General features: G+C 41.8%; 2 protein-coding genes across 2 annotated transcripts in view; one reads left to right on the top strand and one right to left on the bottom strand.

Moving 5' to 3' along the window:
- The window catches only part of Cul2 (cullin 2), a 63,587-nt gene extending 60,688 nt beyond the window's left edge, over positions 1-2,899 (bottom strand). Inside the window, exons 1-2 of the mRNA XM_075682481.1 lie at positions 2,747-2,899; positions 296-425 (exon numbers count right to left, since the gene is read on the bottom strand). Of these exons, the coding sequence (XP_075538596.1) occupies positions 296-413 (118 nt within the window). The 5' untranslated portion in view covers positions 414-425; positions 2,747-2,899. The remainder of the gene's footprint in view (positions 1-295; positions 426-2,746) is intronic.
- A 32-nt stretch (positions 2,900-2,931) lies between these two features.
- Hmt-1 (ABC transporter ATP-binding protein/permease Hmt-1) overlaps positions 2,932-20,512 on the top strand; it is a 110,019-nt gene continuing 92,438 nt past the window's right edge. Inside the window, exons 1-3 of the mRNA XM_075682480.1 lie at positions 2,932-3,126; positions 10,586-10,825; positions 19,017-19,306. Of these exons, the coding sequence (XP_075538595.1) occupies positions 10,622-10,825; positions 19,017-19,306 (494 nt within the window). The 5' untranslated portion in view covers positions 2,932-3,126; positions 10,586-10,621. The remainder of the gene's footprint in view (positions 3,127-10,585; positions 10,826-19,016; positions 19,307-20,512) is intronic.

The raw sequence follows: 20,512 nt of genomic DNA, 5'->3' as shown, positions 1-20,512 counted from the left end.
TTGCGACTCCACACAGGAGTTTTAATACCGCCATTGCTTTTCACCAACAATAATATGAACAGATATACTTGGACCGTGGTGAAACACAATAGTGGGACACCACCGTTTTGGCTTGTCCTTGCACAGGACAATGACAACAGAAGGAGTGCTAGTTAAGCAGATCTTCACCTGAATAACAGCCCCTGTTCTTCAAGAACGACTGACAGGCAAAACTATGATTAGACTACTGACACTGTCTTCAGCCTGGCTTTTCACTACACCTTTGGCGAAGTGCAAACAATCATAGAAGGATATGAGAAGCGGTCGTTCCACACAGGTCGTGGAACCTTGCCCAGGGTGATGACGCCCGCGACAGTGTCTCTCAATTGCTCCCAGGTGCACTCAAAGTCAATGCGCTTGGGCTTGAGAGACATGCTGCTGGCCACCTGTGGCAATGAAGAACAAACAGTTCAGCAAGAGTTCTGACTCTGACCTCTGTGAGACCATTTAACATGACTTTACAGTACAGAAAAGGCAGAACGCAGATAGATTTGGCAGGGTTGAAGCTAACTTTGATTCACTAATTATAACAAATAAAGAAATGTACTGAGGAAAACAACAAAGTGAAACAGTACATTTCTATTGCACATATTGCATGTGTCAGCCAACATCTTGTTACTGTATTCTGCCATACACTGCTTCAAGTGGACGAAGCTTAGCTGATGCTTATATCAGAGCAATGCCTTTTTATTTTTAGAAAAAGAATGTGCGTGTATCCATAAACAAAGTTAGTTGGACATCAGCGCTGATGCATCTCTCCTAGCAACAGCCTGTCAGTTATGCGGCATAAAGTTCTAGTCATTATGCACTAGCCTGTGTAAACTCGCACCTCGCTAAACAATTTACTGAGGCTGTATACTAGAATAATTATTTGGGGGGGATGGGGGGCGGGGCATAACTTCCGGTGTGCACACGCTCCGTAAAGCCGTGATTCAAAAAATTTCCTGGTAGGCCAATTTGATGTGGGAGTTGTTCTGTCAAAAGTTTGTGAGCCTTATTTTGTAGGCATATCGTGCAAGATGTGCATGACCCTTCGCTGTTTACACACAGGTACAATGGTTACAACCACGTTCAAAGCCTAACAGACAGACAAGCCAGCAGACTCTACATATGACACTTGCAGCAGGAGAGAGCCAGCCACTCACAACCATGAGCCAATCATCTGCTCGTGTCTTGGACTATTTTCACCGTAGTGGAGGACTCCGGAAATTTTGACCACCTGGGGTTCTTTAATGTGCACCTAAATCTAAGCACACAGGTGTTTTCGCATTTCGCTCTAAAATATTGTGCTTGACTGGGATGTCTAGCAAGACCGTAATGATATGCTGGCATTTGTATAGGCACACAAGCATGCCTGCCATGTTGTGTTTAGACAATTATGAAGCTTAAAACTGGCTGTACATGCAAGATGGGCTGCCCTTAAAAAGCAACTTCTCTTTTTAATATGTTCTGATAACATAAATTGCAAGAGGAGCATTCAAACCATATATAAAATTTCACAGCTACAAGCTAAATTTCAGAGATAAGTCTGCAAATTTAAATTTTGCAAACCTTTTAACAAAGGGAGGAGTACATCTGGTTAGAAAGAAAAATGTGGTGAGTGACAGCATTCCTTAAATTTTTAGTGGTTTCAATTCAGTACTATTCCGATTAACTTGAGATTACATACTGATGACATTGGTCCACAACTAAGAAACAACATATTCTTAGGACATCAACTGCCTATTCAGTTTCAGAACATAAAGAAAGAAAAATTAGACAGGGCCTACAGGATTAACCTTTGTACTGCTCAGCTGGTGCACAGGTTCCCCTATTGAATTCCAATAGAAGACACCCGGTGGCCGGTAAGCGAAAGAGCATGATTAATCAATGAAGTGCTTCTATAATCGAACTACTCTTGCATGCTGAACATGTTGCAATAGAGAGCAGCCCTCGAGCTCTTACGGTAGCCCATGTGCGCAATGAGTGCATCAGCTGGGGGAATGGTCGCCGAGTGTCGAAAAATAAATAAATACAAAAATAGAAACGGCGGTGCTTTCGGGCATGCATGCTAGTCGATGTTACAAGATGCTCAGTTTAACGGGCACGGCTTCGCAGGGCACCGTCGGGCGCAGATGGTAGAGGTATTTCTTCAACCTTCGCCTCGGAAAGTCGAACATACTCCCGGTAGCTTGCAGCGTTCGCCCACAGCGGCAGAAGTGACTATAGCAGGTAACCTGCGGGACAATTCGACGGATTGCGCCTTTCTCAAGAAACACCGCAGATGGGACTGACAAGTCGGGAATCGGATCGGATCCCATCACCACACGACCAACTACAGAGTATCTACTTGAGCAGTACGTCCAGTGTGTGACGCTAACGAAAGGAATCACTGCATAAATCTATTTTTACATTGTCACGCCCGTTTTTCAACGTACTGCAGCGCACGGAGTTAGCTCAGTACACGGTGGTAGATCCACACCACGATTGAAAGTCGTGGCCTCGAACACCGGACGAAGCTTCGAATCAGTCGTACTCCTTAAGCGAAATTAGGCGTACTATTTCGGTAAAATAAAACCCCGTAACACACCGTCTCAGCGCCGCACAGGTGATCGTGCACGTTCCCATCACGCTACGAAGCAGAGGATGTTATTCGATTCTCGACTAGGCACGGTGCATTCGCTTTTCCCTTTAAGGCAAGGTAGCTAGCACGGAAAGACACTCTTACCTGAATAAAAGCACCCGACGCTCCAGGCCACGCGAAGACAGCGATCCTTGAACGGCTGTGGAGATTTAATTTACCAGTGAATCTAGACTACCAAAACCAGCGGCTGCCTTCATTTTGAGACGGCTAAATAGGGCTGGCCCTGGGGAGAAAAAAATCTGCCGCTATTTTGCCGGGTGTCGCTGGCGTCACAGGCGTAGACAATCAGCTGGGTCGCTGGGTGCTCTCTCTAGTCTCTCCGCCGAAGCGAGCATCTATCACGAGTCGGCTGTGCACGCGTTTTTGTCGGTAAACAATACGTGATCTATGACAACGCGAACGTAAGAAACTGGAGGTGTAGTGCTACTTGACAAAGCCTTTTACAGGACTCGTTTGAATCACCGGTAAGTGGTTCTTGCTCACGCGCTTAGCACGCTGCGCCTCGTGAGCGTGATTGTGCGGCTTCTGTGGAAATGCAAGTTGGGCCCGGCGTTTCACTCGCTCGTTTCTGCAGTTACCCTGCGATCGTTCCGAAAAGCGTGGTTGTCACATTGTTTACTTGGTTCGAGCGACTGTGAATTGCTGACCGAATGAATTCCTGCTCGTGCGTAGTACAGTGTTGTGGCATGTGCACGTCTTTTTCACTTCGGGCAAAAAAAAAAAAAAAAAGTCTGTAACATGGTCTGAGACCCGCTGGTCCCAGTGCAGTGAAAGGGATCGGCTGTACAGTATTCCGTCTACCATGTCACTACCACGACGAACGGCGACGGTCCACCACGCCGCCACGCTGTGTGCGCATCCGGCCGCAGCAGCTTTGGGAAGTGATAACACCTGTGTGCGCAGTGGAGCTCAACGGAATACCGCCGATGAAAACTACAATGTTGTACAACTACAACTACAACCGCGACGAACAACCTAACTCATGCACGCTTCCATAAGGCAAATTTTTCTCACCGCCCCTCCCCTTCCCGTTATTTTCCTCCTTCTCTGCGTGTGTATGATGCGCGTGCATACAAACAGACGTCTCTGTTTGTGAAATTTTGTTGTCTTTGCTGCAGTTATGACATAGATTCTCCCTTGAAGTAAAGGATTTTTGGTTCAAAGGACTTTGAAAATGCCCGTGTGACTGCTTCCGCACATAAAGCATCATGAAATTCAATGAACAAGCCTATGTACGTACATACATGTACTAATCGATGTGTCATAAAAATCTATCATAATTTCTATACTTTGTATCCGCGAAGTGTACAAGTTGTACAGGTGTCACGCGGCGCATTTCTGATCGTGATCAAGCCCGATCCAGATCGAAATTATTGGTCGCGATTGTTTCCTTTGCGCAAGCTGCGCGAGGGAGCCAATCGCCGTCGAGAATTTAGATCCAGATGAGGCGTGATCGCGATCGAAAGTGGCCGTGTGACAACTGTATTCGGCAACATATCGAGTAGTTAACATGCGTGTAAATACGATTAATTATTACCATTGCAAATGTACTGTACTATGTTTACAAGATGTTCAATTGACCCACAAGCTTTAATGTACTTGCAAGTTTCTCACTCACTAATAATAACATTTACACGTTTTAGAATTTTGGCTGTGAGCAATTTCGTAACAGGAAAGACAGTTACAAGTAGCGAATGCATTGAATGTGCCAAAGGAACCTTAGCATTGAAATATGCAGTGCCCACTGTACTTAATTTTTATTTGCTTTGTTTTGGTCTAACATTTTTAAAAGTTCACTTATGTCAGGAAATTTTGAAAGGGAATCCATGTGATGTGCACATGCTTTGCCGTGCTGTTTGAGGTACTTTGTGATCACTTTACCTCAGAATAATTATTTTTCTGTTGCACTGAAAATTTTACTCTGTAACACCATCCATTACCGTAGGTGCACATTGTTAAGCAGTTAGGAATATATGTACAGTGAGAACTTCAAGCATTCAAATCTACATACAACACAGCATTTGACAGATATACCATACAAAGAAATCCCAATTTGATTTTTGTTTACCCTAAGTGGTCACTAAAAAAATAATTATTACTTTGAAAACATCATCACCGTGGACATTTTATGAAAATTTTAGAACGCCATATCACGTGTAATGACACATTCGCTGCTTATTCACTGGTTCCAATCAAAATTAGGAGTTCTAAAAATAGTTTCAGTCACTAAGGAAGGAAGTAGAAGATGGTATGGAGTGAGAAATAAGCAAGAAAGAAGTGTCATCCCATTGCTATTCTGTCACCATTCCTCAAAGTTGTTGAAAAAGCCTTGTTTTATATGCTCAAAAAGCCCTCAGAAAAAGTAATTTTTATGTGAAGTAGCATCATAGCTTCTTCACATAGATGGGAATCAACAGAACTTGCCTCGCACCCTCCTCTATATTGATGAAAAAAGAAAGTGGCATATGAAAATAGGGTGTTTACTGTTGCAATTGTTGCTGACCTTGCAAAAGCATTTGGTGCATTTTGTCCCTCACAACATATTATTGGCTAATTAGAAAACAGGAATCTGCAGCAAGGTGATGAGCTCACGAGTGGCTACATGATGAATCGAGAACAATACATGCAAACTAATTGAGTGACATCACCTTGACGTACAGCAAACAGCAGTGTCGTAAAATAATTTTATTTATTTATTTATTTATTTATTTATTTATTTATACACACTGCAGCCTCAATTAGGCTATTGCAGGAGTGGGTCGAACAATAGACATACAAACATTTATGAACAAGCTTGCATGAACTGCTTCAGGGGTAGTGAACGGATGTTGCTCGGTAATGAATTCCAGACTTTTCACTGCCTGTTTTTGCACTGATTCTAGTTTTTTGATGTCACAGTGTCTGTATGGATTCCATACAACACAGCCATATTCAAGGATTGGGCAAATGAGGGTTTTAGATGTTAGAAGTTTATTTTCTTGAGGAGCAAGACGCAGTGTACGATGGAAGCAACCTAGTCTTTTAAGGGCCTTGTTACAGGTGACATGAATGTGTTTCGACCATGACAAATCGTGTGTTAGTAGGATGCCTAAATATTTTAATTTGAGCTTTTTATTTAAATTAACGTTATTAAAGCTATAGGCAAAGAAGCAAGGGCATGAGCATTGTGTAAAGGACATGGAGTCGTTATGCAAAAAAGGTTAGGCGTGCAGACAGGACACAAGCGAAGTGGACAACACAAATGCGTTCGTGTTGTCCATTTCTTTTGTGTCCTGTCTGCACGCCTCACCTTTTTTGCATAATGAATCTTTACCAACTAGCTCAGATTTCTGTCGTTTTAAGACGTAGAGACTGTTTTGGAAAAACTGGTTTTCATTTGCCATGCTTTAGACCAGTTACAGAAGTCAGCGAAAGAATTGTTAGGGACAACACGATCAGTTGGAGGTTTAATTGTATGATATAAAACACAATCATCTGCAAAATGGCACATTTTAACTGAAGTGTGCAGGGGGAAATCATTAATATAAAGCAGGAATAAAAGAGGACCCAGTACTGAGCCTTGGGGAATCCCTGATGAAACGGGTATCAATGGTGAGTTAGTAGAATTGAATCATACATATTGTGAGCGTTGGGAAAGAAAGTCCACTATCCAGCCAACCAAGGATGCATTTTTTAGTTTAGCGAACAGCTTGTGCATAAGTTTACGGTGCGAGACAGTGTCGAAGGCGTTTGCAAAGTCTATAAAAATCAATCACCTATGTCTAAAGAGGTGCTGACGTCTTGAATGAATTCTGTCAGTTGTGTCATAGTGCTGAGGCCACGTCTAAAACCATGCTGAAAAGTGCATAAAATTTTGTTAGTTTCAGGAAATTCCATAATATGTTTAAAGATAATGTGTTTGAGTAACTTACATGAATGGCCTGTTAAGGAGATGGTCCTATATTTAGATAACAGTTGAACGTTACCTGACTTAAATAAGGGGAGAATTGAAGCAAGTTCCCACGAGGGAGGGAGGGTGGTGATTGAGATATATTTTCTAAAGATAATTGTTAGGTATCGTTCGGACCAAAGAGATTATTGAATGAAAAAAACCAGTCAGGATACCGTCAGGACCACTAGCTTCTTGGTGTCTAAGTTTAGGATTAAGTTAAGTATACCCTCAGGAGACAGGGATACATCGTCGATTGAAGAGTATGGTTCAGAATCAAAAGCAGGATTAGTAACTTATCAGCCGTAAAGACAGTGTGAAAGTAAGTGTTAAAAGAAGAAGCTATTGTCTGCGTATCAGAAACTGCAACATTCTTAATTATCAACGCATCCGAGGATGACGCAGGTGGTAGGATAGCTTTCCAAAATTTACGATTATTGATCTTCATAATTTCGGCAAGGTTACCTTGTAATAAAATTATTCTGCAGCAAGCATTTTAGAGCGAATTTCCCTTTTAGCGCTGTGGAACTGCATGATATTTGTTGAGACGCCAGAGCGCTGTGATTGACATAATCTGGCCCCATGACATGATAAATGCAAAATGTCCCTAGTCATCCAAGGAATCTCAATGTTTGTTTTCTTTGTTTGTAAAGGAATACACTTACTGAGAAGATTTTTGAAGAAACTTGTCAAGGTAGTAGTATCACTATGTAGTTCAAACTCATCAAATGAATTGCATAGGGTGTCTGTTATTGCCAAATCATCAGTGCGGTTAAAGCCAGGAAATGTGCAGTAGATATAGCGAGATTTAGGGACGATGCCTGGAACTGAAATTAACACAGCATTCTGGTCAGGTGTTCCATAATTGACATCACATTCATAACCGGCATTAAAAAGAGGTGTAGTAAGAAAAGTAAGATCAAGGACTGAAGTTTGCAGAGTGGAATCCCGAACGATCTAATGCAGGCCACAGGACAATGAAATGTGGACCAACTCCTACGCGATAGCTACTTCATGTCCGCTCACTTTCATAGAAGACCAATCAACACCAGCAGCATTAAAATGGCCCATGCAGGTAACGTTGGATGAACAAGTATTATAACTATGCAAAAATTCACTTAGAACGTGCAAATACTCAATATTAGAACAAGGCGACCGGTAAACGACCCCTATAACCAAAGACATATTTTCAAGTTGGACTTTACACCACAAAGACTCAGTATCAGGCGGGGCAGGGAGTACAGAAAAGTGGAGCTGAAATTGAAGAAATAGAGCAACACTGCCTCCTCTCCTGAATTTTCTGTCTCCCCGAACCACTTTGACAGCAGGGAGGGTTACTTCAGAATCATGCATACCATAATGTAACCAGATCTCAGTACCACCAATAATATGTGACAAGTAAGACGAGACCAAGGAAGGAAATTTAGAGAAATTGTTGGCAAGGCTTTTTGCATTACCATTTAAAATAGAAAGTTTATTGCCAGTACCGTGAAATCAAGGTGAATTGGCCCTAGGAAGTGTTTCAGTTGGTTTAGTTGAGCCAGCAGCAGATCTGACGATAGTATTGGATGTGCTGTCACAGTCGTATCGTACCCTGTCAATAAATACATGATTAAATCGAAGTTGCACAGATGAGCCTTTATCCCTACGAGAGCAGGACGCTTCCCACAGCTTCTTGCAAATATTTCGAACCTGAGGCAGGAAGTCTTCTGATTTTGAACTTGCTTTTATTTCAACTTGCACTCCTTGATCCTACCCTCCTTTATGTTTGAAGAGTGTACATTCTACACTGGCAACCTGACTGTATTTCTAATTACTAGAGATGAGACTTAATCATATACCATGTAGACTCGGGTAAGGGCTGCACCCACGTGAGGGCCACACCCCCAACTTGGGAGCCCAGAATTTTGGGGAAAAAAATTACAATAGAGAAGCAGTCACATTCAGTGCCCCAATGCCGCTTGTGCGCATCAGTGAATTTTTATGCACTGTGTACTTCCATTCGCCGCTACTACATTATGAGAGTTGCACGTTGAGCAATGGTACACCTGGGGATCCGTGGTGGGCCCAAGTCGCCGGCTGCGCTGGCAGAATTTTGACAAAAATGTTCAGTCCCGTGTAAGGGCCGCACTTCATCAAAATTGTGAAAAAAAGGTGTGTCCCTTACACGAGTTTGTACGGTAACCGTATTTATACTTGCCTACAAATGATTGTGCATCACCATCCACTGCTATTTAATCACGCTAGCACATCAAAAACCAGCATACTCAGTGCAGTCAATGCGGCCTATAGTATTGTATTTACCGCTCACCAGGATCGACTGCAGACAGTTTTTCCTTTTCATATGTTGATGTAGAACATGAAATACTTAGCTGCACAATGTTGTGTTGCCTACATAATTCCACAAGTCCATCATATTCACATGATACAAATTGTATAGTGCATTACTAAACAAACTTGAGCACTAAGATTAGCTTTGGTACCCACTGACCATGCCCGCTACTGTCATTGTCACCTAAGTGTTGCTTAGCTTCCTAGGCACAGTTTCACCCAATAAACAGTTCTGTTTATCTCAGTCATCTTTTTCGTTAGTTTTAGCTAATGTCATTGGTTCATGACAATTCAGTTCATTTTGTACAAACTGTTTGTACTGCATAACCGACGGCAATTAGTGCTAAAAGAAACACACAGGAAGAGGGGAGGAACGTGAACACTACTGTGTACTGTTTATTAGTAGGAAAGTACTATGGAATCTCATTGATGCGATCTTCACGGGAATCGCAAAATAAAACATATCCAAAAATCATATTATCCAAAGCAAGTCCAGATAAGTATAAATATTGGCGTACTCGGTGACAAACTCAATAGCAAAGGTTTGCGAGGCATCAAGTAATACTACTGCACATAACACGTTATGCGGAGCAGCATCAGTCGACTCCATATGAACCATGGCAAATGCATTTTATTCAGCAATGTTTACATAGCTCATCTGTTTGTGCTGAACTTTCTTTTTTTCAATGTCCGTGAAAAGGTTCTTCTGGAAGTTAAAAAAGGAAGCCACCATTTCCTCACTCAATTGAATAGTGCGACTGCATCGCTAGTCGACGTGCTCGCACTGCCGCAGCAGCGTTTTATCGCTGCAGGTGCGCCGCATGCATTTTTTTCTCCAGTGTGGCTGGGGCTTAACACATTCGTGGGTCGTTGGAATGTTACTTAAGCAAGTACACTGGAGTGTAAAGCTGTGATTTTTAAACGTACACGTAAAAGCCCACTTCTGCAGTCATATTGTCAAATTTTCGGTGTAAACACGATTGCAATAACTGTACGAAAATGCATTGCTCCTATGGGATGGTGGCCGGGGAAAAAAACAACAGCAACATTGTATCCCAAAGAACGTATTATGCAGAATTATATCAATGAGTTCAGTGATTTAGATAAAGTAATTGGCCTGCATGGTGGCTGGTGCTTGTTGCACACCCAATGAGCGCTGGGTGATTGCTGGGGGACGAAGTGCATTTACAGTGCATCACAAATGCCCTTGCTTTCATTGTATGCCATAAATAATCAGCCTGGTGTCCCCAACACGCACCAGTGGCACAAAGAAATGCTTGCCACCATTTGGGTCGAGTATTGTATTTCCATCGCTGAGCACTGCAAACATATACACATCTTGCCATGCATGCACACTAAATTATAGAATATCACATAATGATGCATGCACATTAATAGTGGGTGCACAAGAATTTGTGTTCAGAAGCTCAATAAATGGCTCACTTATGCAACAGTCTTTGTTCTGTTCGGTAAAATAGGCTTCCAGAGCAAGTCTTGAAGTGGTGTCACTACTGAACTGGCCTCCTCCTTCGTCCCTCCCCCCATCCTGATGGATGGGGGCGGAAGCTTTTTATGGTTATTTTAATAAAGGTTTTAACAACAACCTGTATAGACTGGTTGCTGAATGTTTGTACTACAGATTTTTCGCATTGTGTGCCATGCAGGACGTGCTGTCGTGAGGCAACAGCAAGGCCAGCAAAATGCGTTACTGCCCTCCAAATGTGACCCTGGGCCACATGTGGACCCGAGAGGGTCTCTCCCAGTGTTTTCTTGACACAGTGGGGCCACCCGTTCTTCTCTTCACCATACTGGTAGGCGGGGGCATCCAGTGGGCTGTGTACCACAAGTACGCCACACGCCTCGACACCAGACTACTACATCGCAGAGGCTGCTACAAGTTCCATGTAAGTGCTACTTGAAAAAAAAAAAAAAATGATTCACCATCCCAGCCTTGCAAAAGTAGATGTCCAGCGAAGCTGTTGCAAAAACATCACTGCAACTGCTAAGGGACATATGCAGTGCTTTATTGATAGTTCGGATGCTTGCTTTGAGCTTGTTCTTTATTGAAATGTATGTTGTTCTGTGTGTTGTATGGGTGATTTCAATGAATGCATGCATGTTCGCTTCACTTTGCTGACTGCTTGTAGCCTCTGCATTACGAGGGGAATGAGCGTTTGCATTTTTGCTTGCTTAGGGGAGTACGAGCCATTGCTGATGATGATAATTTTTGTTCAGGGATGGACATGAAAAATGACGACCGTCGAGAGCTTCACTGTGAAAAGCCTCGTTTAAGAATGGAACTTTTTAAAGTAAACCTATCTCTGCTTCTTCCCGCCACTTTGCTTCCCCATTTGTGGATTCCACTGGGAATGTGGCTGAATTGACTGGAAAACTTGCTGCTGGATGCTTTCTTAACTGGACATGGAGGTAGCCTAGCAAACAGCAAGCTTCACTTGGTATGAACTAGCAAAAACAACTTGCTCCACTGGGTGTGCGCCACTGCAATAGAAAGGGTATTGAAGTCTTACATGTGTTTAGATGTATGTCACACTCCTCCGCACATACACCTAACATCAGCATTCTTCAACAAGCATCATACGTTGCCTTTGTCCACATGACGCAGACAGCTACAGGTGATGAGGTTGTGCTTGCCTCATCTGCTGGTTCTACTACGTCACTAACTCAAACAAGCATCGTGACGTTTAGATTCTGACATTGGGTTGGATCTGTCCATTTTATTGATCTATACTTATTGCACTAATGTTGGGATTGGCTGTGGCAGGAATTGGGACAGTACAGCTGCATACAGAACCGGTATAACGTAGAACTGTTCTAATCTGTTTTTATTCCATATCCGCCATTAGCCCTCCTTGATAGGTCACAATGCTTCTGGTCCAGCCCATATTGGCAGAGCCCGAGTCATTTTGACCTATTATGGAGGGCTAAAGGCAGATTTGGAATAAAAACAAAGTGTAATAGTCTTACGTTATACCGGCCCATGTCTACACAGTAGCACACAGCAAAAAGAAAGCTGAAATAAGACAAAACTCAGAGAACAGCATGAATGGTAGAAGTCTGTAGAAACGTGCCTCATAAAAAAGCATTCTGGATACAAACAATTTCAAACGTCTGAAAGTCAAGTACTAACAAATGAAAGGGGAAGAACACTTATGTGAAACAGAACAAGCAATCAAACTGCAAAAATTGTTACATGTGCTATGTCATCCTGTCAGTTAGAGTGTAGTGGTCTACAGGCAATCAAGAACAAGGGAAACTGGAACAAAATATATTATTTCCCACGTAAATTATAGCACTCATAGGCTCAAGTGCATAGTTGAACCAACCATGAAAAATGAGAGAGGACAATGCTGTTAGGAAGCACTTTTCTCTCTCTGTGTACAGAAGAAAAGAATACCTAAATGTATTGAAGCAGAATCAATATTCAGTAAGATGTTGCTTATGCTTATTTCATACGCTTCTTGTGTCACCCAAATAGTGTGTATTTTTCCACTTCAGTAAGGGCAGATGTTCTGAATTTTATTATTCAATAATAGTGTTCTCTTCCTATGAGTCAATCATACAGACTGCTTTCTGTGCACCATCTGCATGGAGCTATGTTTGTATGCCATGGAGCTATGTTTATTTATTGCATTACTTAGCGTCATTTGGCCTTGACTGTCAGTATTATTATTTATGAAAAATGCAGTCATCTAGGAAAATTCTTATAGTCACATTAATATCACATGCTATGTCATTTGTGAAGACAGGAAATAAGACGAGTGCTGGGACCGTACCTAAGGAAACATTAGGAGCACTTCAACATAATCTAAAGACTGCCCTTGAAAGTTTGCAAATTTTATTTTAACAGGTAGTCCATTAAGAGGAAGCTTTATCTCGGGTGCTCCTATCCAAATACATCTAAAAGGAAAATTCGTTTTTCTCGGCAAGCGCTGCACCAAATTTGACGAGGTTTGTTGTATTTAAAAGAAAAACTTAAACTCTTGTAACTGTCGGTTCCGAATTTTCTATTTAGGTCCTCAATTTTTTTATATAACATTGGCAGAAGTTGAAAATTTTCAGAATACGCAACTATAAAGTTTGCAACTCTGTAACTCAGCAATGAAAAATGATAATACAATTCTGTGAGTTGCATCTAATAGTACACCTAAAGCGGGCAAAATTTATGTGTTACACATGAATCGGAAACTTTAGTAATATGTAAATACAGCTTTTGCAGAACCCTTGTAAACAATGTAACAAACTTGCGTAAGATATAAAATGACATATTGAATTTGTCCGCTTTCAATGATCTAATGGATGCCGTTTACAGAACCGCGATATCTGCTCTTGATGCAGAGCTATGAATTTGTAAACTTTGTGCTTCTATTTTTTCAAACTTTTGAATTTTTGATAATCTGTTTAACAAAATTCAGGACCTAAATCGAAATTCCGCTTCCAGCAGTCACTAGAATGGAACTACATCTCTGAAATGCAACAAATTTCACTAAAGTCGATCAAGGGGTTACCTCAGAAAAATGTTTGTGCGTTTTACATGTATTTGAATAGGCCGCGTCGGAGTTGGGGCCCGAGCTAAAGCTTCCTCTTAAGCAGTTCATGATTCTGCCACTCCAAAAAACTGTTTGCAATTTAAATAGCAATTAGCAGCAAGACACATGGTTAAAAGGGCCCTGAAACACTTTTTTTTTAACATAGTGACAAAACGTTGCCAATCTGTCGTAGAGGCTGCTGCAAACATGGCAGCGAAATATTGCTTTGAATATAGGTCGACCCATGTGTTTTTTAGAAAAGGAAATAACTTTGAACGCAAGACAACTTCATTTACTGTAAGTTCGGCTACTAAATCTCGCTAGTCGATGCTACAAGCGGCATCTTCATCGAAGCTACCAGAGAAGTTGTCCTTGTCGGATGCTTCACAGGAGTCCCCAGCACCCCAAACGACATTGTCCGCTGTACCGTCAAGTGCGCTGGACATTCCGCATTTGTTAATGCCAGTCTGGATAATCTTCAGGCTGGCCTTATGGTGGGCTTGACGGAGGAACTTTGCTATTTCGTTACTTTTGCTTGCTTTCTTTACAAACATAGGTTGAGATTGTTTGGTCACTCATTTTAAATAACGTATTCAGAAAAAGAAGGTTGACCTATACTCGAATAAATATGGTAGTTTGTCATTTAATTTAATTTATTCAACCACTGTGTCCTCGTTTTCGTGTTTAGTCTGGCTGCTATCCGCCAACTTTTGCCATATGAACTTAGAACAATATCTTCTAGCTCGGCAACTTTGTTTACGATGCATCTGGTGTTGATGCTGCTAATTAGTTGTCTTTGTGTTGTTTTTAGTAGTTACTTAAGGCACCTTGGTTTTTAATGCAAAAGCGTTGATTGGCTCATGAGTTGAAAAATGCGGCATTGTCAATGTCAGCATGATCACACGATGGTCCAAAAAGGATATGAACCTTTGATCTTTGGGGGGATTCGAACCCACAACCTTTGGTGTTAATTAAAGCAATGTTAATTAAAATATAGTTAATTAGGACATTCGAACCCATGACCTTTGATGTTAATTAAGGCAACGGTAAATTGAGACAACTGAAAGAGCATAGGCATCGTGCTGTGTTCGCAATGCTTGCGCATTTATCTACATAAGGATAACTAAGTACCCCTTGAACTTTTTGTTACAGCAATGTTTGCATTCCTTTAGTTGTAACACCGTGCTTACGCGAAAAAAAGGCCAAACATGAATATAGGTTGACCTCTATATATTTAACTCGCTGAGGAATAAAAGATTTATAATTTGGGTATAGGTTGACCTATGTCTGTTGAGGAAAACTAAGAACTTTGAACATGACACACCTTTATTTAGCATGAGCACGGCTACTAAGTCTCGCCAGTCATTGCCACAAGCGGCATCCTCGTCCGAACCGCCAAACAAGTTGTCCCTGTCGGATGCTTCACAGGCATCCCTGTCGGCCCAAAAGATGTCGTTCACTGTACCGTAGAGTGTGTTGGATATTCAGCATTTGTTAATGCCAGTCTGGATAATCTTCAGGCTGGCTTTACAGCCACCCAGAAGGAACGTTAAAGAGGAACTTTGTTAGCTCGGTACTTTTGCTAACTTTGTTTGCAAACATAGGTCAAGGTTCTTTGGTCACGGATATACGTTGATATCTCATTTTGAGTAACATCTTCAAAAAAAAAAAAAGAAAGGTTGACCTATATTCGAATAAATATGGTAGTCCATTGTTAAGTCTATAATCGGGCTAACACCACTGTATCCTTCCCGTTTTCGTGTTGAGTCCAGTCGCTATCCAGAAGCTTTTGTCGTATGTCTTCGATTCTTAGCGAGACAAACTTGTAACTGTTTTGACTAATTTTAGGGTTATCCCTGTTGGCTAACAGTTTTCATGACTGACTTTGCCTTGTTAACTCTTCTTGCACAAAGACAATTAATTCCTTGAAATCCTGAAGCAGTTTCACTAAGTGTACCCTTTATTAGTTGGCAAGACACCTTCATTTCTAGGCTGTCTACCAGCTCGTTTTTTGGTTCGAGCATGGCATAAACAATCAAGTTTCATCACCTGCTTCTGTTCTCAGTATTGTTTACATGTTACCATTGACCCACTTATAACAATATTCAAATGCCAAGAAAATTGCATTGTTAACTAATAATTGTTATAACTGTTAATTATAGCAAGTTATAAATCTATAATTATAAATGTTATAATTATAATAAAAGCAGGTGCAGCGAAGAAGCTCGCATTTTTTTTTTTTTTTCAAGGCAGTGCGATAAAAGTGTGCAGTGCAGCGTGAACAGCATAAAGTCAGGTGTGGCGAAGCGGGTAACTTTCCTTTTTCCTTTCGGGAATTTAGCGTTCTTTTGCCTTTCAGCACACACGCCCAGTAGCCATATTTATTTGTCAGAACCAATAGTGTGGCATGGGAGCATTGTAGTAAGCGGTTTATTTGACCATAGAACACACACATAGAAGTTGACGGTGCATTGGCTGCTCATTGTTATATCCGATATCTCGACACATGTTCTTATTTATGCTTTTCCAGAGACTGCATTTCACCCACTAACAGCTTAATGTTATCTTTGGAATAAAAAACAGAAACGGTGCGACACAGGACGACCTATGTCGCACTGTTTCTGTTTTTTATTCCCAAGATGAACCAATCAGCCCCTTTGAACGCACTTTCAATGTTATCGCTTAGTATGATACGTGCCTGCATGGTTTGCAACTTACTCTTGGAACTTACTTGAATGTTATCATTGTTTCTATCTGCTGTGTGTGTTCTCGCTGAACCTTGTGTAATCAGATCATATGCGCAACGCGAATAGTCATAAGTCATGTACAAGTCAGTTCGATGAGTCATGTATGAAATCCAACCCGCTTGACCCGCAGATCAAATTATCGCAATCGCCGACTGTGCTTACTGCTATAGTTGTGCTTTGAGTGTCACCCACTTTTGTGGGCACAGTTCGCCCAATAAAAACCTGGTTTCGTGATTCACAGTTTTGCTACCACATATGTCCTTCACCGTCACTACAACGTGACGATATTGTTAAAATCAGTGTCAGTGTAAGTGGGCTCAACTGTGCTAAATGCACTTCATGCTAAGTTTCAGCCAGCTGAGAGAGTCTTGATCTGTTTTCATCCAAAATTCTGGCTTGATGAATGTATTGATCTTCACGTGAGATAACTGCAGGAACCTCATTGGTTGCCTTGTTTTCAAATTTAATTTCATCTACAGGGGAGGCCAAGGAGTAGATTTCAAGAAGGTGTTGCTGCATGTTGGGGCCAGGATACATTTTGATATCGCTAGGCAGTGGTAACAAGCTGTCAAGGTTACCAAGTAATCACGCAAAGACAGCCACAACTTCTATTGACATGAAAAAATCACTAGGATCACATTGTCACGACGATAACATATGGCATCCTATTTTTTCACCTGTAGCAAAAAAATGAAAAGGTTTGTGAGCAACATTCTCGGAACAGTGCCACCGTGCCCAACGCAGGAGTGAAGTGTGGCAAAGATGTTAAAGGTGCTTGCTATTTATGACATTGAGGATGCTGGAGCTGATCCTTAGAATTTCTTAGCTGATAGCATACATAAGGGGGGACTCATTCCAAGCCATCGTAGTGTCTGCAATTGAAACTTTTCCCACAAAAACTCCTTGAATATCGCCTTGAGTCCATCTAGACAATTGTGAGCGTGCTTGAGCACCTGCTCAACCGGAGTTGCGCAGCAGCAACATGTTCGCTTTGTACAAATAGGCAAGGGTCCAGGGAAACTCTCCCACCTTAGTGGAAAGGTTCATAGTGGCTCCATATTACTGTGCCAACTACAATCATGGAAACAGGACCCTGACTGTTTACATGTGGCAGTTGGAATGCAGTGTATGGTCAGGAAAGTAGTGAGACTGATTCCAGAAAAGTTGTTTAGCTGAAACTGTGTTTACATACCAAGTGTTGCATTGATTACTCGGCCATGTTATGCATGACTTTTCCTTTTAAACTGCTGGCTTACCTGCACTCAAAGTTCACTCAGAGCTACCATTGTGCATGAAGTTTAGTTTAATACCAAATTTTGAGGCTGCCAGTTGTTGTCCACTTTAAATTCGATGTTCACAATGCCTGGCACAACGCCACCGCTAACGATGCTGTAAGAGAAGAGAATGGTAGTAGTGTGTTAGTAATGGTAGTAGCATCGTGTGTTGGTTGGCTCACAAGCTGAGGGCTTGTGTCCTGTTCCACCTTGCCATGCACATTGTCTTGTTCACCCATCTCACACTGCACTTCTAAATGAACTTAACAACATACCTATAGCTTTTGTGTTTCTCAAATTGCTGGAATATCTTGCAATGCTAGATCCAACTACAGCCAACAACGTCGTCGTTCTCCTCTGAGTTCCTAGTGGGTCTTATGCCTGCTGGAGTGCTGCGAAATGTAGGGCGGTAGCCTTCTTTGTTTCTTCTACACTTGCAACTTATCGTCCATATAAAGTAGGCATTCTATTTTCATTCACAAGGTTGCTTCATGACTCATTTATTCCCAGAACATCAATAGAATGAAACCACCTTCCCATGTCCGTAGCCACAATAAATAATCTGAACGTGTTTAAATTAGCTATTGACAACTTGTTTCTTTGTGTTTAATGACACATATTTGTTTTACCTGTATTCTTTGATTATTCCTTTTGCGCTTTATTGTTATCCACTGTTTTAATGCATGCCATGCCCTTCTGTGATGTCGTCGGGCCTTGAAGGTATTTAAATAAACAAATCTGTGCCGTCCTATGTTATGCTTCCTAAATCAGTACTACCTTCCTGGCTTCAGACATCTAACAACCCTGTGAAATCGGAGGGTCGTACAATGCTGATACTGCTGTGATTTGTTCCTTAGTAACTGGTGCTGCTCCACAAGCTGAAAGCTTACAAATGCTTCAGTGAAGCAGAATTGGCAAAAGCCACTTGATTGTCTCAAGCTTTTACCAGTGTTCTTGTCTGGCTGAACACTTGATAGGATGGGGCATGACCAGCATGTGTGTAGCTTGTTGAAGCTGTCAAAAGGCAAGTACAGTCGAACTTTGATGCTGTGAAGGGAGTCATTACTGTTTCATGTTGATATCAGCGTATAATAAATATATGGTGATATTGAATATAGGATATAATGAAAGTAATTTTGTGTTGAATGCAACTTATTCTGAAGTCAGACTGCATTGGGAACACAAGAAAAACATGTGCTTTATGCCAATGCAAAGTCTCCTACAAAAGTGCTCTCTTCACGTAAGGGTAGTTGTCAGAGTGGCAAATCAGAGCGGCAAACCCAACACTCTACTGCAAGTTGCTGTCATAAAAAAAAAGTACTGCAGTAAAGGTGGCTGAAATGAGTGATTAGCACCATTCACTTTACAAGGTGTGATGTGCAACACATGGTCAATGTGTTGATGTTATTTGGCTATATTTGAACCTCGCACAATTGAACACCACTTGTCATCCTCATGACGTGCGAGGCTGCTGACTGGAAAACGGCATTCCACATGCTCATTGAGTCGATGGCTGTTTGCATGCAGACGTCGCTCATGATGGCAATGGCTACATCGTGCCTGATACGACTGGCTGTTGTGTCGGGCATTGGGGGCGCCCCCCTCGAGGGCCACCAGCTGGTCTGGGCCCTGTGCATGGCACCCGCCTGGCTGCTGTCGGTGCTGCTGACACGGTTGGAACGCCACTGGGCCCTGCCCAGCACGCCCACACACGGGCATGGCCTGCCGCTGCTGATCTTCTGGGCTATGGGTGTCATCCATGAGGCCATGGCGTTTCTCGGGCTGTACCACCCTTCCTGGTGGTTCCAGGTCCACTCGTCAGTGCCAGTTTCTTGATTAATAAACAAGTTCTAGTTTGTAACTCTCTACGGAATACCGGGTTACCAGAGCCTAGCCGTGGGTAGCAGTAGGAATAGCGATAGCAATGTCTTGTGATGCTTTCTTTAGCCACAACATTTTAGAAATGTTTTTGTTACATGGGTGATTCGGTAGAAGGAAAATAAAAAAATCAGATTGTATCTTAAGTCATGTCACCACCTGCACTTTACACCAGCAGCTAAGTAGAATATGGTTGATCACTGCAATTACATGTCTCTGTCCTGTGTGGTTAAATTATGCACCACAAGGAGCTGCCACCATGCAAATGTCTCTATTATTGCATAAATTGTAATACATTTATTGACAGGCTAAAGCTTTCTATTATTATTACAAATAGTAAAGTTGAAACTCGATATAACAAACACAGATGTAACAAGTTATCAGATATAACAAAGTAAATCTAAAATGTTTATTGTCGATGTCAGCGTGTGATGGGGGGGGGGAGTATATGCTTATAAGGAATGTTAGATAAGATGAAGGTAGTATTTCTGTGTTGGATGCGACTTTGTTATAACTAGCTTTTACTGTAGTAGCAGTAATAGTATGATAATCATTATTTCAAAGAATGAAGCTGGTACAGTTAGCTCTGGCATGAACACTGGTAGGCATGAAAAGAGGTGGCAGAAGTGAGCGGGACCAATAGTGCTCTTACATGATTAAGCTCGTAACAGGCTTTTCCTCCATCAATGCCTAGGAATGTCAACAGGTTGCTGGCAATACTACCCAGTGTGTATGACTCTGTGGTATTTTGTTAGTTTTTTTTTCTTCAGTAAGACTGAATAAAAGAAAAACAAAAAAGTACAGAACACTCACTTAAGGCCACTGTTTCTTCGACAACCCAATAGTCACCCTTAGCCCCATAAGTGCCATGCCCGACCATACTTGTGTGGCTGTCGACGCACACCCTTGGCTGTACCAAAAATAATATGGGAACATGAATAATCAGTAGGCTGATCACACCTCCTATTGAGAAGTTGGTTAAACTAAATTTTATGGTAGGTTTTGTTCTTAAACAACAGATGGCATGGTAAAGGATAAGACTGCTGGTGTTTCTCACCTTTCACATTTTCTGGATGGCGCAGAAATTGAAGAACTTCTTTTGCACTCCAATTCAGAGAACTTCTATGTCAGTAACGAAAGTATTT

Source organism: Dermacentor variabilis, chromosome 2 (genome assembly GCF_050947875.1).
Source record: "Dermacentor variabilis isolate Ectoservices chromosome 2, ASM5094787v1, whole genome shotgun sequence".
In the NCBI taxonomy this organism is placed as follows: Eukaryota; Metazoa; Arthropoda; class Arachnida; order Ixodida; family Ixodidae; genus Dermacentor; species Dermacentor variabilis.
This window is presented reverse-complemented; position numbering and strand designations above follow the sequence as displayed.